At 43.8% G+C, this 18,319-nt stretch overlaps 2 protein-coding genes across 5 annotated transcripts in view; both read right to left on the reverse strand.

Annotated features, from left to right (window-relative positions):
• LOC115783595 (uncharacterized) overlaps nucleotides 1–8,321 on the reverse strand; it is a 12,453-nt gene extending 4,132 nt beyond the window's left edge. The window contains exons 1-4 of one of the 4 annotated variants that reach the window (XM_030734495.1): nucleotides 8,215–8,321; nucleotides 6,487–6,720; nucleotides 1,101–1,424; nucleotides 357–434 (exon numbers count right to left, since the gene is read on the reverse strand). In XM_030734495.1, the coding sequence (XP_030590355.1) occupies nucleotides 357–434; nucleotides 1,101–1,424; nucleotides 6,487–6,709 (625 nt within the window). In that variant the 5' untranslated portion in view covers nucleotides 6,710–6,720; nucleotides 8,215–8,321. Of the gene's footprint in view, nucleotides 1–356; nucleotides 435–1,100; nucleotides 1,425–6,486; nucleotides 6,817–8,214 lie in introns of all 4 variants that reach the window. The other 3 variants (XM_030734493.1, XM_030734494.1, XM_030734497.1) reach the window with 3 other exon arrangements.
• A 1,412-nt stretch (nucleotides 8,322–9,733) lies between these two features.
• Nucleotides 9,734–15,829, reverse strand: LOC115783778 (uncharacterized). The gene is made up of 6 exons (XM_030734772.1): nucleotides 15,765–15,829; nucleotides 13,678–14,007; nucleotides 11,580–11,690; nucleotides 11,186–11,284; nucleotides 10,454–10,491; nucleotides 9,734–10,302 (listed from the first exon to the last, which is right to left on the reverse strand). The coding sequence occupies exons 1-6, from the start codon at nucleotides 15,802–15,804 to the stop codon at nucleotides 10,129–10,131; spliced, it is 792 nt and encodes a 263-aa protein (XP_030590632.1). The 5' UTR covers nucleotides 15,805–15,829; the 3' UTR covers nucleotides 9,734–10,128.
• Nucleotides 15,830–18,319: the final 2,490 nt, after the last annotated feature.

Here is an 18,319-nt window from a genome sequence, read left to right on the forward strand (position 1 = left end):
TCTGTCTGATGAATTGATTTCCAGACCTGTGCAGTCCTGGAAAGGCTCTTTAGATGTTTTATGGAAAAGTTTAATCTGACCTTTTGGTTCTGCTGAGCTGCCCATTCACCAGAATGAACCGAATTATTGATCTGGACCAACTCCATATCTTTTATTTGTGTAATCTTCTGCAGAATAATGAAACAGGCCTCATCTGCTCATGAAACTGCAACTGAGACACTTACTTACATCTCCTGAAAACAGTTAATGCTAAATTTTATTGAACACCTTGGATGGATGGATGGATGGATGGATGGATGGATGGATGGATGGATGGACGGATGGATGGATGGATGGACGGATGGACCTAACTGTACCTGCAGGTGTTTTCTTAGACTGCTCAGTAGTCCCACTAAAGGTGGATGAAGGTGACGGTGTGGAGGCTGATGGGACGACTGCAGAGAAAGGTCAGAGAGTGAAGTTTTAGATGTGGTTGTTATTTAAAAACAGAGATCCAGGAAAACGCAGCCTGATCTCATCCTCAGGGGGTCAAACATGAACATTACTGTGTGTCGTACAGTAATCGGTGTCTCTCACTCCCAGCTCACATTAGAGAGGCATCATTTTTCATTCACCATGTCTTCCTGAATCTATCTGAGCAGTATTTGGAGCCCAACCGAGGGCATGAAACCAAAAGTCTGAAGCAAGCAACAAAAAGACAAACCAACAGCAAAAAACTCCAAAAGCTCAAACTGGGCAAAGATTGCTGCAAACCTGCTCCTTCACTACCACCAACACCACCTGCTAATGTGGACTTTGGAGCACTTTAACAAAAAGGACAGTTCTCTCTCTGTGCTCCAAATACTCCTGCAGCTGGTTTAGAAATGACTGAAGAACACCTCGTTCTCAGTGGGGGAGCATCAGCAGCATCTGACGCCCTGTCAGAGTGGAAATTTTGAAGAGCGATACGAAACTATCTTTAAATTTCTATACTTATATAAAAACAGAAAATCAGTATGATGGGGTTCTCTGACAGAGAAGCAGCAGCTGTCAGTGACTAATACAAATCTTCCTGTAAGTCTGCAGAGACATTAAAACATTTTAATCATCAGTAAACTCACCATCTGTGACAGTGATCTCAAAGTCTCTGAATGAAGTTTGATCCAGAGAACATCTGTACTGTCCTGAGTCAGAGCTGCTCAGCTGTGTGATGCTCACATACAGAATTACTCCTCCTCCTGAAGACCCTCTAGATCCAATCCTGTATCTGCCTGTGTGAGCATCTTCATCCTGTGTCTGAATAAGAACCTCGTCTCCTCCACATCCTCCCCTACAGAACGACTTTCTGCTTCCAGAGTCTTTAAAGGAACATCCGACTGTGAGCGAGCTTCCAGCTTCTTTATAGAAGTGTTTCTTTCTCTGATCATCGTTTCCATCCAGCAGTGCTGTTAAAGAGACAAACAACCAACAGTTACTCTCTGTGCTGAGGATGCTGCAGTCTGATCACAATCATTCCACAGTTACACTGGGAGCTGCCCAGTTCAACCATAACACAACATGCTGTTATTGATGGCAGGCAAACAAACTTTCTTAGTAATAAAAAAATATTTATTAGCATAACTAACAAACTGTTCACAATGTGTGTGTGTGTCTGTGTGTGTGTGTGTCACTGCTTTAAATTATTTTATAACAGTCGTCTCCAAATTCAGTGAAGTTTTAATGCTGACGATGATTAAAAAAACATGAGGCAGTATGAAGCAGGATTAGTCGTATCCAGGTAACTTCAGGGTTTACTGTACCATGAAACTGTACCATGGAAACTGTGAACCCCAGGAAAGCTGTGGGGCCCGATGGTGTCTCTGGACGGATACTGAAGGTCTGTGCGGCTCAGCTGGCTGGTATTTTTACCAGCATTTTTAACCAGTCCCTGAGCCAGGCTGCTGTCCCTTCCTGCCTGAAGTCCTCCATTATCGTCCCCATCCCCAAGAAGAACACTATCAGAGGTTTGAATGACTACAGGCCAGTAGCACTCACACCAATTGTTATGAAGTGCTTTGAAAAGCTTGTCCGGGCTCACGTCATCTCCAGTCTCTCCCCCAGACTAGACCCCCACCAGTTTGCCTACAGAGCCAACCGGTCCACAGAGGACGCCATTGCCACGGCCCTCCACTCTGCCTTCTCTCACCTGGAGCAGGGGGGGAACTACGCTCGGCTGCTCTTTGTGGACTTCAGCTCGGCGTTTAACACCATCCTTCCTGGCAGACTGGTGACTAAACTGTCAGATCTGGGGATACCACGCTCCACCTGTCTTTGGATCAAGGACTTCCTGACAGACCGTTCCCAGAGGGTAAGAGTAGGTCCCCACCTCTCTTCAGCCATCAGCCTCAGCACCGGCTCTCCACAGGGCTGTGTGCTGAGTCCCCTACTCTTCACCCTCTACACACATGACTGCACCTCCATACATGCCAGTAACTGCATCATTAAGTTTGCGGATGACACCACTGTGGTGGGGCTCATATCAGGCGGGGATGAGTCAGCATACCAGGACGAGGTGCAGCGGCTGTCAAGGTGGTGCAGTGAGAATAACTTGATCCTGAACACCACTAAGACAAAGGAGATGGTAGTAGACTTTAGGAGGACAACACATGTCATTCAACCTCTGTTCATCGAGGGGGATGAAGTGGAGCTGGTTTCAGATTTTAGGTTCCTGGGAGTACATCTGCAGGATGATTTGACCTGGAGTATCAATACGACCAGCATTGTCAGGAAGGCCCAACAGAGACTGCATTTCCTGAGGGTTCTTAGGAGCAACCATCTGACCCAGAATCTGCTGGTGTCCTTCTACCGTTGCTCTGTAGAGAGCATCCTGACCTACTGTCTGTGCGTGTGGTTCAACAGCTGCACAGCAGCAGACAGGAAAACACTCCAGCGAATCATCAACACGGCTCAAAAGATCATAGGCTGTCCCCTGCCCTCCCTCCAGGAACTGTTCAATGCCCGCTGCCAGAGGAGGGCACAGAACATCCTCCAGGACCCCTCACACCCTGGACACTCCTTGTTTCAGCTACTGCCATCAGGCAGACGTTTCAGGACAATGAAGGCCAGAACAAACAGACTGAGGAACAGCTTTTATGCCAGGGCTATCATTGAACTGAACTCTGTGTGGTTTGGACAGTGATGTGGGGTGGTAGTGCTGACTGTGTGCGTGCGTTGGTGTGTATTGGGGCTAGATTCGTCTGTTAATTTACTATTGTGCACTGTATTTTAGTAATCATTTTTATCACTCATATTTTTATTATTTTATTATTTATTGTCTGAGGCACCTAGAAAGGAATGCATTTTAAATTTCGTTGTGCAACTTCTGTGTACAATGACAATAAAGATTCTGATTCTGATTCTGATTCTGAAGGTGGTTTAATTCTTATCAGGATATATCACCATCCTAATGTATGCTGTGAATGTAACCAGCTAAGAGAAGTGACAGGACAAAAGTACTTCCTGAATCACCCTGAGTCCCTGCGTGTTCCTTAATCAGGAAAAATTCAGTAGTCAGAGGCTGGATCACAATCATGGAGATGTTTAATACACACACACGTCACACGAAGTGTTACAGAGTACTCTGGATCAGACCTGTCAAAGCTGCCTAATACAGTCAGTCAGTGCAGCTTCACACAAGTCTGACTGTGCTCTCTATCTTAGTCCAACTTTTATACACAGGGTTCAACAACCCTGCTACAGAGTTATTGAAATATGGAAGATGTTGCCTTGTACGGTGGGGGACATGTAACATGATTATCAGTTCCTTCTTCTGCCCTTCACTGTCGCCGGTTAACGACCTCATCTGGGTCCTGCAGACACAAAACATCAGACCAAAACACACCTTCTTTTCCAGCAACTCATCTTTCATATGATTTTCCTCCCTCCCTGCTATGCAGTCTTATTTCTGTCTCCTGTGCAGTGTTATTTCAACACCTTCACCCTATTGTGAAGATTAATGCTGTGATATGCTACTTGATGCTATAATTCTGTTTGAATTTTATGTCTACAGTGCAGGTTATTTACACTCCTTCCTTCAGGAGCCAAATGGGAGAAAGGCTTACTTGTGGTTCCTCGGATACTTAGAGTAGAATGTGGAACCAGCTCCCAGCTTGGATTCAGGAGACAGACACCCTCTCTATTTTTAAGATTAGGCTTAAAACTTTCCTTTAGGATCAAGCTTATAGTTAGGGCTGGATCAGGTGACCCTGAACCCTCCTTTAGTTATGCTGCAATAGGCCTAGGCTGCTGGGGGGTTCCCATGATGCACTGTTTCTTTTCAGAATCAGATCAGAATCAGAATCAGAATCTTTATTGTCATTGTACACAGAAGTTGCACAACGAAATTTAAAATGCATTCCTTTCTAGGTGCCTCAGACAATAAATAATAAAATAATAAAAATATGAGTGATAAAAATGATTACTAAAATACAGTGCACAATAGTAAATTAAGATGAATCTAGCCCCAATACACACACCAACGCACGCACACAGTCAGCACTACCACCCCACATCACTGTCCAAACCACACAGAGTTCAGTTCAATGATAGCCCTGGCATAAAAGCTGTTCCTCAGTCTGTTTGTTCTGGCCTTCATTGTCCTGAAACGTCTGCCTGATGGCAGTAGCTGAAACAAGGAGTGTCCAGGGTGTGAGGGGTCCTGGAGGATGTTCTGTGCCCTCCTCTGGCAGCGGGCATTGAACAGTTCCTGGAGGGAGGGCAGGGGACAGCCTATGATCTTTTGAGCCGTGTTGATGATTCGCTGGAGTGTTTTCCTGTCTGCTGCTGTGCAGCTGTTGAACCACACGCACAGACAGTAGGTCAGGATGCTCTCTACAGAGCAACGGTAGAAGGACACCAGCAGATTCTGGGTCAGATAGTTGCTCCTAAGAACCCTCAGGAAATGCAGTCTCTGTTGGGCCTTCCTGACAATGCTGGTCGTATTGATACTCCAGGTCAAATCATCCTGCAGATGTACTCCCAGGAACCTAAAATCTGAAACCAGCTCCACTTCATCCCCCTCGATGAACAGAGGTTGAATGACATGTGTTGTCCTCCTAAAGTCTACTACCATCTCCTTTGTCTTAGTGGTGTTCAGGATCAAGTTATTCTCACTGCACCACCTTGACAGCCGCTGCACCTCGTCCCGGTATGCTGACTCATCCCCGCCTGATATGAGCCCCACCACAGTGGTGTCATCCGCAAACTTAATGATGCAGTTACTGGCATGTATGGAGGTGCAGTCATGTGTGTAGAGGGTGAAGAGTAGGGGACTCAATACACAGCCCTGTGGAGAGCCGGTGCTGAGGCTGATGGGTGAAGAGAGGTGGGGGCCTACTCTTACCCTCTGGGAACGGTCTGTCAGGAAGTCCTTGATCCAAAGACAGGTGGAGCGTGGTATCCCCAGATCTGACAGTTTAGTCACCAGTCTGCCAGGAAGGATGGTGTTAAACGCCGAGCTGAAGTCCACAAAGACTTCAGCTCGGGTATAAACTCTGTTTATACCCCACTCTGCATTTAATCGTTAGTTATTATTAATCTCTGTCTCCCCACAGCAGATGACCCCCCCTCCCTGGTTCTGGTTCTGATGGAGGTTTCTTCCTGTTAAAAGGGAGTTTTTCCTTCTGTCACCAAGTGCTGCTCATAGGGGGTCGTTCTGACTGTTGGGATTTCTCTGTATTATTTTAGGGTCTTTACCTACAATATAAAGCAGCTTGAGGCGACTGTTTGTTGTCATTTGGTGCTATATAAATAAAATTAAATTGAATTGTGTAAGCGTTGCTCTCTGAGTCCTAGGACAGAGCAGCTGTTTGCACTCACTGATCTTGCATGTAGACTAAGCCTTCATTTGAATTCTTTACTCTGAGAATGTTAAACTGAATCAAAGCTGAAAGAATAAAAATTAAAAACGTTTTTTAAACATTAATTTAATGAAATATTTGATTATAATCCATCAGATTCTCCTGTGTTTTAATGATGGAGCTGCAACACTGACAAGTCTGTTAACCTACAAAGTCAATATTTCTCCTGTCATTCCTCTTTGGATTCAAAAAGGCTAAACTTTATTAATACAGCAGCTCTTTTACAGTCTTACAGAACAAAGCATTTAAAGGTCTCACACATTAATTCAGCTCTTTTATACTAAACTACTGCACAAAGCTTTTACACACACACACACACACACACACACACACACACACACACACACACACACACACACACACACACACACACTTTTCAGGAACTTTTCAGTTGCTGACAAACTGATCAGTTAATTCAGTCAGCTGATCTCAGTGCCCGCCCACATCAGCTGATGGCTCAGGTGGTGCGTTCAATACCATATCAGGAAATCACAAACTGAAAACAGGCCCAGATTCTCTGCAGCGCTCAATAAATACAGAAACTTTCCTTCAGACTTTCAGACGTCAAGAGAGAGAAATCAACACTTCCACAGCTGACACAGAAACTCACCTTCAGCAACAATGATTTCAAACTGTCTGTATGATGATGAAGCTCCACCCACACCACACCTGTACTGTCCAGCATCAGACAGGATCAGAATTGTGATGCTCACAGACAAAACAGGAGCTCCATCTTCAGATTTAAATCCAGAGCTGTATCTGCCTCTTTGATGAGTGTCATCAGTTGTATTAATCAGAATATTTTCTCCTTCACATTTTTCTCTGCAGAACATCTTCCAGGTTCCTGCAGCAAAGGGGAATACAGCTGTAAGATTCCTTCCACTGACTCCATAGGAAATATTTTTCTCCAGGTTGACGTCAGTGTTTCCGTCCTGCAGAGCTGTTGGAAAGATGAACCATCAATAGTGACTGTTTGTACTTCCTGTAAGAAGCTGCAGTCTGATCACAGCATTTACACACAGACTCACACTGAGACTAAGCTCTCAATGACAATAACGACCTTCATGGAAAACATTAATGGTGGGAATCACTCATAAAAAAGCTAATGAAGGGAGAAAATTAGCAATAAAAACTTTTAAATTATGTAATTATTAATTATTATGTTCTTTGGTGACTTCAGCTCAGCCTTTAACAAGGTCAACCTGGTTGATAAGTTGCTGACACTGGGCCTGGACCACCACCTCTGCAGCTGGATTAAGGACTTCCTCTCCAGCACGTGAGACTTGGAGACCTCTACTCATCTAACATCAGCATCAACACCGGCACCCCCCGCGGCTGTGTTCTCAGTCCCCTCCTATACTCACTCTTTGCACACGACTGTACCCCCATTCATGACACAAACTACACATTCAAGTTTGCAGATGACATGAAGCTGTGGTGGGTCGATAACCAGCAATGATGAAGCAGCCTGCAGACAGGAGGTCCAGGCCCTCACATCCTGCTGCCAGGATAAAGACTTTCTCCTCAACACCAACAAGACAAAGGAGCTTGTCATTGGCTTGAGGAAACATAAGGACACACTACATGTCAGTCTGATTATTGTGGGGAAAAGGTGGAACCTTGGTGTTCACTTCTCAAGGGACTCGACACGGGTAGGAAACAGCAGAGAAGTGGTGAAGAAGGCCCAGCAGAGACCCTTCTTCCTGCAGCCCCTCAGGAAAACTGGGCTCCCACCAAAACTCCTGAGCTATGGATGCACAGTGTGGGTCTCCAGCTGCACCTCAGAGGAGAGAAAAGACCTGCAGCTGATCATTAAGACTGCATCAAAGATCACTGGTGCCCCTCTCCCATCCCTGGACCAAATTCACTCTGCCCGACTGAGAAAGAGCCAAAAATATCTGAGCCAAAGTTTACTGCTTGTAAATGAATTATAAAGCTACACTTCAACATGTGAGGTAATCTTCACAGTTTGTTGTTGTCTGTGACTCACAGCTTTACATTTGGCTGCAGGATGTGAGGCAATTTCTTCAAATCTACGTCACGAGCTTCAAAAACAAGAACAAAATGTCTGCAGTTTGTTTCCTTTATTTAACTGACTGAGCCGTTTATTGTGAGGAAGCAGAAAGTTTCTGTAATGAACTCTATTAGAAAGAGTTTGTTCACTGTCATGGTTTCTTCTGTCCATACTGGCCACAGAGAGATCCATGAAATGATAAATCAAAGCAGTCTGAATGGAAGAAGCTGTCCATGAAAGTGACTCAGAGCTGACTCTGATCATCACGTTCAGCAGCAGAAAGCAAAGAAAGAAAGATGCTGAAGACAAAGTGAATGTACTCACAGAGGAAGAAGAAGCAGATCAGAGTGTGATGGACCTTCATGATGAGGCTCTGATGGTTTACTGCTGCCTCTCTGCTTCTTCACTGCAAACCAGGAACTTGTGACGCCTCACTTCCCTAACTGAAGGAGTCCCTCCTCCAACCAGGACACCACACCTCTCTGCACTCCTCCCTCCTCCCCTCTGCATCTGTGTGTGTGTGTGTGTGTGCTTGTGTGCATGTGTGTGTGTGTTGCTCCTTTACATTCTCATTTGTCTCTGAAAGTTGGTTCAAGGCTGTAATCTCAGGTGCTGATACTTGTTCCCATGACAGCACTGAGCTATCAAAGGTCAAAGGTCGTGTCCATTTTTGATCCCATGGTGCCTGAAATTTGGTTGATTGCTGACTGGAAGTCAGAATCATAGATTATATCCCCACTAAAAGAACAAGAAGCAGAGCAGAGATCCTTCTTGTCCATCAGAGTTTCTCTGAAGCTGCGTTCAGGATGATTTTTTAACACGTCTAAAACAGCTGCAACAGCTCAGCTTCCTGTTAACACAGTGTGCATGTTATATGAACCTGAAACAGGAAGTCAAACATAAACGCAGATAAAGTGTGACAGACCCACCTGTTGCTTAGCAACAGTAAGCATTTAAGGTCTTTTCTGTGTTCTCACATGGAAACACAGAGGAAACATCCCCACTCACAGTGAGCTGCTGACACATTAAAACTCACAATCAGAGGCTGCGTCTTTGCTAAATATGAAGGTGAGTGTCTGCAGAGTCAGTTGCTCTCATTAATGCAGCTTCACTGCCCACTGATGTCCACCAGTGTTTGAGTGATGTAACTAGAAATGCATGAAAATAACTGTAATGTTTAATAAAACATTGTCCTGTTAAACATTGTGCAGCATTAGTGTGAAACAGTGGGCTGATTAAGGAAGTTAACCTTCAAAATAAACCCTGCTGAGTGCTGCTCAGTCACACCATGCAAAGCTGTGAAGTCTGTGATGACCGCGCAGGCTCAACAATCCTCTGTTTTTCTTTGCTTGTGTCGCTCTGAAGCTGTGAAAGACGTGAACATGTATTTTATAATAACACTTGTGATGCAGCACAGAGCTGGGTGTGTGCACACGAGTTTGTCCAGAGCAGAAGAAGCTACATGACAGGGACGAGATCTTTAAACTGCTCAGAGGACTGAAGGAGAGCAAAGGCCTCGGTCCAGATAATACTGGCAGTCAGCTTAAGAACTGTGCAGCTCAGGAGGCAGAACAGAGCCTCCACTAGTTGGAAGGTTGGTGGTTTGAATCCTGGCTGCTCCAGTCTACGTGCCAAAGTGTCCTTGGGCAAGATCCGGAACCCTGAGTTTCTCCAGAGGAATTGATCAGTGTGAGTGTTGGATAGAAAGTGTGGTGGAATTTACCTTTCCAAATAACAATATCACAAAGAAGCATTAAATATTTTAACAGCTTTAATACAAAAATCATCAACACACGAGTCGCAGTAGGAGTCAAAGGTCAAGCTATTAATTCTGTTTGGCCAATCAGGGACAGAGTTCTTCCTGCTGATCAGCAGCAGAAGTCTGACACTAAACTCTACAGAAAAACAGGTCTTATAACAGGACAACTGGGTCACACACATGTACTCAAACACACACGTTTGGTTAACCTGTACAGGTGAACAATGATTCTGCATGTGCTGAGTGAAAGTTCATTGAGGTATTCTCCATTACAGAAAGCACTTAGCTGTATCAAAGAGGCTCGTGTGAATGCAAGAAGCGCTTTGAGTGCTCGAGTAGAAACGTGCTGTATAAGAACGAGTCCATGTACTTTAATGCTGCAGGATCTCTGCAGGGATCAGTGACTGTACCTGTGCCCGAGGTTAATGCAGCTTCCTTTGGTCCCTTTACAGAGAACTGTGGCAGCAGCAGCATTGAAGCTAAGCTACAGTGGAGTACAGCGGATCATCTGTGGAGTCGGAGCTCACACGGGCCCGAGGAGCAGAGTAGATGACTTCATTGGTGTTACTGCGGGAGGCGCTGTCGGGAGAGCCGACGCTCGTCTTGAAAAACCTGACCTCAGAGTAGGTGAGTTTGCTCGAGTCGGCCTCCTCCTGAAAAGAGAACAAACAGAGAGAAACTGTTGATCAGCTGCCACATTTTCAGTCATGTTCAGTGTGGCGTCCATGCAGGAGATTTACTAAAAGAGGAGAAGAAGAAGAAGCATTCATATCAGCTGGTTTCACAAACACTCCTCAAACTCACCTCTGTGACAGCAGCATGCGCTGTTTCCACAGGACCGTCTGAAAAACACAGCAGTGAGTTTAAACATTACAGGTGAGGTGAAAGGACAGGTGTACACTGGAAGCATCAGGTCAGCTGGGAGTCACAGCAGTGTCCCGCTGGGAGTCGGTCACTGTAGTTCAGGCTGTTGATGATGAACCTGAGAGCTGCAGACTGATCTTAATGTCTGTAACTGCCAGACTTATTTTCTGAGGAATGTTTGTGTTGTTTTAGCAGAGCAACAATAACACACCTGTCAGGTGATCTGTAGCAGACGCTCAAATATTGATCGTCAGTTTTTTTTTATTGTTTGCAAAGAATAAACTGAGTAATTTGTTTGTTTTAGTGGCATAAATATCATTTGATCCAGAAATAAATAATTCATATCTGCAAATGAACCAAACTAAAAATTCCCAGAACTGTGGAAGTTTGTACTGTTACACTCCTGATATCAGCTCATGTGTTTCTGCAGCTGCTTGTAGGTCACAGTGAACATGGATCATGAGTATCACTGCTGCCTGCTGTAACAGTAACAGTACCATCATTTCCAGGTCAAACTGAAGCTTCAAACTAAGCAGCAGGAGTTTCACACTAACCTGATATTTTGTGTATTTTTATAGCTTCAGTTCACAAAGAGACACTTGGAGATTAAACTGATCATTAAAATGAGAAGTTTGATTAGTGTGTCTGTGTGTGTGTTTCCTGTTGTCTCACCGTTTGCTTTAGAAGATCTTTTCTTGCAGAATATCAGCAGAGCCACTGATAACAGGATGATGGAGGCAGCCAGAATCAGACCCACATACAGCAGCACATCTGCAGCAGATTAACAACAAGTTGCTTCCACACTGACTCCTCCTGAGGGCATGTGTACAATATCTAACTGTATGCTGAGAATTTCTGATCTACAATCTGAAACTGAGATCCTGTTTAGTGGACAATACCAGGGGGACAAGGCCCCAAAAAACATAACTCCTGGGATCACTGGGACATACAAATCCCTCCACTACGATAAGGTGACAATTCATGTAGGAGTAACTCCCAGCATGCACTCTAATTCTCTCCAGTGTGTCACAGTGGTTCTTCTGTCAGACTCAGTACATGGATGTACCTGTAGATGCTGCTCTTTCAGATTCCTCAGTGGCTCCAGTCAAAGTGAATGAAGGTGTGGAGCTTCCTGAGCTGGAGCTGAAACTCTGTGCTGTAGTTGTAGTTGTGGCTGCTGAAACAGATCAGAGAGCAAAGTTGGACTTATAAATGTTTGGAGCTGTGAACCAGAAACACACAAAGATTCAAAAACATCAAGAAAATGACTGAGAAATGAAATCAGCCTTAAATGTACTGAAATAGTATTAATAATTAAATATGATTTGATTCTAAGTTTAAATATCAGGATCGTTAAAACAGTTGCAGCTGCGATAAAAATAAAAATATTCATTAAACATTCAGAAATCTAAAAATGGACCCATTCTGCTCATTTCCTGACTTCCATATTTTTTATTGATGAATTCTACCAGCGTAGCTTTGTATGACTCACAGTTCAAAATAATCCATATTTATCTGATATTGGTGCAGCCCCTCAATTCATCCACAGACAGTATGAAAGATGGACGCAGCTTCAGGTCTGCAAAGTGAAGCCACCATCAAAGTGCCTTAAACATGTATTCTTTCTAATGGCCACCAGGGGGCGACACCTGTGGTTCTGATCCTATAGAAGTGTATGGGAGAACGGCCCTCTGCCCTGACCTCTGTAAACACTTTGGAGGTGAATTTATTGGCTCAGTCACTCATTTCAGGTCACAGTGAATAAAACATTTACCGTATTTTCCGGAGTATAAGTCGCACTTTTTTTCATAGTTTGGCTGGGGGTGCGACCTATACTCCGGAGCGACGTATATGTGACATTGATAACACATGACCCAAAATACTCCAGCCACTTGACATCTCCGTGAACTGCAGCTTTAAGGCAGTCTTGCGTAACCTGTGGGCGCAGTGGATGATGGATGGAGAGCACAGCTTAACGGCAACTGGGAGAATGCGCCACCCAACTTTCCTGGAAGTCATTGGATGGATCAAGAAAACATGGGCTTCAGTGACAAACCATCCTGTTGGGATTCAGAAAGGCTGGAATAATTGGAACTGCAGCTGACGACGAGTCTGACTAACGCGACACAGAAGAGGAAGCGGCGCTTCGTCTACGGAGTGTACGGAGTTGTTTAGAAGTGACACAGAGGATGAAGAATTCAATGGATTGATGGTTTGGTTAACTTGTTAGTATGTTCTTTATGCTATGGTTATCTGAATAACTTAATGTTACGTTAACATACCGAACACATTTTCGTTGTGCGTCATGTAGCTGAATGTGCTACGTTAGCATAACGTAGGCGCAACCGTGTTCGTCCTGTTCTTTAATCCATTATTATTTTAAATTGCCGTTCAAGATGGAATTTCTGCTCTGGGTCCCCCCCCCCCCCCCCAAAAAAAGTGCGACTTATAGTCCAGTGCGACCTATATATGTTTTTTTCTTCTTTATTATGCATTTTTTGGCTGGTGCGACCTATACTCCGGAGCGACGTATAGTCCGAAAAATACGGTAGTCCATTTTGTACATTTTGGTCATTCTAAGAGTCAGAAAGGAGGATAATCCAGGATATGCTCATTGGCTAAAGAAGTTTGACACGTTGCCAGGACGTGATTTCATAGTCAGATCCACGCCTCGTTCATCACTTCCTGTTTTAGAAACACCAAAATGGTGACAGTAAAAACCTCGAGGCTTCAGGACTTCACAAACCAGTGGGTGACATCATCACAGCTACATCATCTTTATACTGTCTGTGGTTCATTCTCTGTCTGAAACAGCCTCTTTTAGCTCCTCCCACTTCTAAAACAACTTTCTTCTGATTGGGTGGGGCTTCTGCACTTACAACCAGAGCTGCTTGTCTAAGATGACCATATAAGGATATCCACTCTCTGTGACGTCATACAGACCTGAGAGTAGAAAAACTGATAAACTGAGTGTTTGGAGCAGTCTGCAGCCTGAGCTTTGGGCTCACAGGGATTACTGTGCAAACACTGAGCTCATTATTAGAAACTTTGGACATGTTTAATATGAACATCCATCAGTGGAGCAGCAGATATATGACAGGAAATAAGGCAAAGCAGAATAGGTCCACTCTGACAACATTTTACTGATTCCAGTGAAAACTCACCATCTGTGACAGTGATCTCAAAGTCTCTGAATGAACTCGTGAATGACCAGCTGTAAGTTCCATCCTGATAACATCTGTACTGTCCTGAGTCAGAGCTGCTCAGCTGTGTGATGCTCACATACAGAACGTCTGAAACATATCTAATCCTGTATCTGCCGCTCTGAGCTCTGTCATAATAGGTGTCAACAAGGATCTTGTTTCCTCCACATTCTCCCCTACAGAACATCTTTATTCCTCCAGAGTATTTAAAGGAACATCCGACTGTGAGCGAGCTTCCAGCTTCTTTATAGAAGTGTTTCTTTCTCTGATCATCGTTTCCATCCAGCAGTGCTGTTAAAGAGACAAACAACCAACAGTTACTCTCTGTGCTGAGGATGCTGCAGTCTGATCACAATCATTCCACAGTTACACTGGGAGCTGCCCAGTTCAACCAGTCTGACAGTGGAACTGTTGGATTAACTTCATAATCCCACCCTCTGCAGATTGTTTGAGTGGATTCATAAAAATCATCTTTTATGATGAGTACAGATTGTAAAATGTGCTTGATAATAATGAAACACTTGATGTTTGGAGGTGAAATGAAACACTGGATAGATGTTTGTGTTAGGAATGTTGTTTTCACGGCTTCATTTGGGAATATTCCAGTTTGTTGGCAGGGGAACTCTTGGGTCGACACAGCTGAACACACTTATTCAGAAGCAACAACTGATCAGAGAAAATAATGTGACAAAGATTGTACAACACAATCAGCATCTTCTTTCATCCACCAACGTCTGCCTCTGATATCAAAGGTTCAGTCACATCATCATCATCATCATCACTGGAAACAGCCACTAATATTCACACAAACTTGTGTCCCAGCTGCAGGTCATTGCTTACTTATAGGAGTCCAAATTTAATGAGTGTTCTCAGTTTTTGAAGAACAAACTATCAGGTTATTTCAACCATCAGCAGCTGAAACAGAAACTCACATTCAGCAACAACGACTCCAAACTGTCTGTATGAAGATGATGATGAAGATCCACCCAGAACACACCTGTACTGTCCAGAGTCAGAGGTGGTCAGCTCTGAGATGCTCACAGAGAAAGCATAACATGGACACGAATAATCATATCTGTATTCACTCCTGTATCTGCCTCTTTGATGAATGTCATCAGTTGTACTAATCAGAATATTTTCTTCACATTTTTCTCTGCAGAACATCTTCCAGGTTCCTGGAGAATGGAAGCGACACCAAACTGTAACATCTCCTCCTGGGACTCCATAGAACATAAAATGTTCATCTGTGACTTCAGTGTTTCCGTCCTGCAGAGCTGTTGGAAAGATGAACCATCAATAGTGACTGTTTGTACTTCCTGTAAGAAGCTGCAGTCTGATCACAGCATTTACACACAGACTCACACTGACACTAAGCTCTCAATGACAATAATGACCTTCATGGAAAATAGAATATGGTCGTCTACAACGGTGGAAACTTTCTGTCCATCAACATGACACAAAAGCAATGTGAGCAGATGTGTTCAGATGTTATCTATGCATTAATAAAATGTTCAGGGAAGCCAAATATGACACATTACTACTATGTGTAGTACTTGTATTTATAGAGACTGAAGCAGGTTCAGTTGCACTGTGTGGTTTTTCCACAGGAAATGATGTCATCTTTAATTTTAAATGTTCTGCTTTGCTATGAAAATTAATGAAGCAACAATAAAAACTTTACAGGCAGTCATGAAGTTTTTGTTTGTTGTAACTTTGTTTTGCTTCGTATATGAATATGATCTTTGAAAGCTGCAGTTTGTTGCCTTTATTTTACTGACTGCACAGTTTAAGGAAGTAAACGCTTGTAATGAACTGAAATGAACTGTTTTCAAGTCCTGAAGCCAAACTCAGCAGCTCACATGGATGTGTTCACTGTCATGGTTTCTTCTGTCCATACTGGCCACAGAGAGATCCATGAAATGATGAATCAAAGCAGTCTGAATGGAAGAAGCTGTCCATGAAAGTGACTCAGAGCTGACTTTGATCATCACGTTCAGCAGCAGAAAGCAAAGAAAGAAAGATGCTGAAGACAAAGTGAATGTACTCACAGAGGAAGAAGAAGCAGATCAGAGTGTGATGGACCTTCATGATGAGGCTCTGATGGTTTACTGCTGCCTCTCTGCTTCTTCACTGCAAACCAGGAACTTGTGACGCCTCACTTCCCTAACTGAAGGAGTCCCTCCTCCAACCAGGACACCACACCTCTCTGCACCCCTCCCCTCTGCATCAGTGTGTGTGTGTGTGTGGCCTCACCTTTCCGGCTCATATTTATAGACATCTTTGCAGACCTCTGCAGGAAATACAGAAATGACTCTTGACTAAATTCAGCAGGCTGATTTGTGACACGTTCCAACAATGATCATCATTCATCATCAGATAATTGCTCTCACTGGCTGCATGTGAACTTTTTAAATTTGATAGAAACTATAAACAGAATGTGAAGAAACAGCAGTTATGATGTTCTGTGCAACGATCTCTGAACGTTCCTGCAGAGATATCGTTGCTGTTTGAATATGGCTGGGCTGCCCTCTCATGTAATACCACTTTGAACCAGAAGGTGGTGCAGTGAGTCCGTGTGGCATCCAGTAAGCCCTGAGTCCAACATGAGACATCCCAACATGATCCCAGTTAGCTCAACATCTGTACAGAAGATGCTGGGAAGGAGAAGGTCGCAGCTTCCAGACCAGCGTCAGAGTCGGCTGGAACTAGTTACCTACTAACTAGATGAAGAGTGCCAGGCCTCCTTTAGGAGGCTTCAAGGCCATAGTTCTATTTTTAGCTCCATGCTCTCAGTGTTTATTCAGATGTGTTAAACTGGTACAGCAGGGATGCAGACTCACAGCAGTGTTTGTAGCTGTGTGCTTTAATGTGAGTCCACAGCAGCAGCCACTGAAGAAGTGAAATGTGTGGTGGAGTGTAAAGACTTCCCTCACTGACTCTGGTTTTTATTAAAGAGCTCCATCAGCCATCATGTTGCTGTGAGTATCTTTAAATCCCTGTTCAGCAGCTCAAATCACCTCACAGAAGTGAACTCTCTTCCTGAACCAGCCTTGTTTGGCTTCAGCACTTTGCATCATTGATTGACCTTTGACCCTGAGGTGATACATGCAAATAAATGATGTTAAACATAGTCAGTGTCCTTCAAAACCAACAAGCATCAACATCCAGCACTGAAACTGAGCTCCACTATCTGCTCCCAACACACTTGTGATGATGCGATCAAGGTTCATCTTAGATCAGGTGCAACAGCGCCACCTAGGGGAATTTAACCCCCAGGAAAAATAAAATAAGAAGGAATGTTCACAATTTGAATAAAAGTCTACACAGGTTCAAATAACCACACCTGGACAGGAGAGATGTTTCGAACATAAAAAAACAAAAATGAAATTTAAAACTTAAAACTATACGATGAGATGTGACCGTAGGACGAATTAATTACCAGTAGCTGTGAGCCCTGACAAAGAGAAAGAAAAAATGAACATAAAGACACAACACGGTGACTGCACCCCCAGTGCTGTACTGTAAAACAAAATGTAGCCCGGTTAAAAAATGGGAAACTGTAATAAATAAGCTGTTCATAATAAATTTGTGATATTTGGTTAAAAACAGTTAAAAATATATTTTGTTGTGTTAAGTTAAGTTAAGAGTGTGTGTGTGTGTGTGTGTGTGTGCGTGTGTGTGTGTGTGTGTGTGTGCGTGTGTGTGCTGCAGGGCCTCACCTTTCCGGCTCATATTTATAGACATCTTTGCAGATCTCTGCAGGAAATATGGTAAATGGGAAATGGTAAATGGACTAGTTCTTATATAGCGCTTTTCTACTCAGATATGAGCACTCAAAATACAGATATGAATTCAAAATACAGAAATGAATTTTGACTAAATTCAGCAGGCTGATTTGTGACACGTTCCAACAACGATCATCATTCATCATCAGATAATTGCTCTCACTGGCTGCATGTGAACATGATCAACTGCAGTTTGGGATCATTTAGAAAGGCTGGATGGGAGAGATGTTAGAAAAGCCAGAGTCGGACTTTCTTTCTTTTCTCAGTTTATTTAAAATGAGTTTTGAACTTTTTTAATTTAATAGAAACTATAAACAGAATGTGAACAAACAGCAGTTATGATGTTCTGTCCAACGATCTCTGAACGTTCCTGCAGAGATATCGTTGCTGTTTGAATATGGCTGGGCTGTCCTCTCATGTAATACCACTTTGAACCAGAAGGTGGTGCAGTGAGTCCGTGTGGCATCCAGTAAGCCCTGAGTCCAACATGAGACATCCCAACATGATCCCAGTTAGCTCAACATCTGTACAGAAGCTGTTGGGAAGGAGAAGGTCAGCGTCCAGACCAGCGTCAGAGTCGGCTGCAAACACTAAAGGAAACAGAGGGAGTGCTGCTGCCCCGGTTTCAGACTGAACAAGCTGGCCGTCCTCATGCACATCCTGCATCAGAGCATCCTCACTTTCTGCACTGATCCTGCTGCAGGAACTAGTTACCTACTAACTAGATGAAGACTGCCAGGCCTCCTTTATGAGGCTTCAAGGCCATAATGCTATTTTTAGCTCCATGCTCTCAGCCTTGTTTGGCTTCAGCACTTTGC

The sequence above is a fragment of the Archocentrus centrarchus genome, chromosome 7 (assembly GCF_007364275.1).
Source record: "Archocentrus centrarchus isolate MPI-CPG fArcCen1 chromosome 7, fArcCen1, whole genome shotgun sequence".
Taxonomy (NCBI): Eukaryota; Metazoa; Chordata; class Actinopteri; order Cichliformes; family Cichlidae; genus Archocentrus; species Archocentrus centrarchus.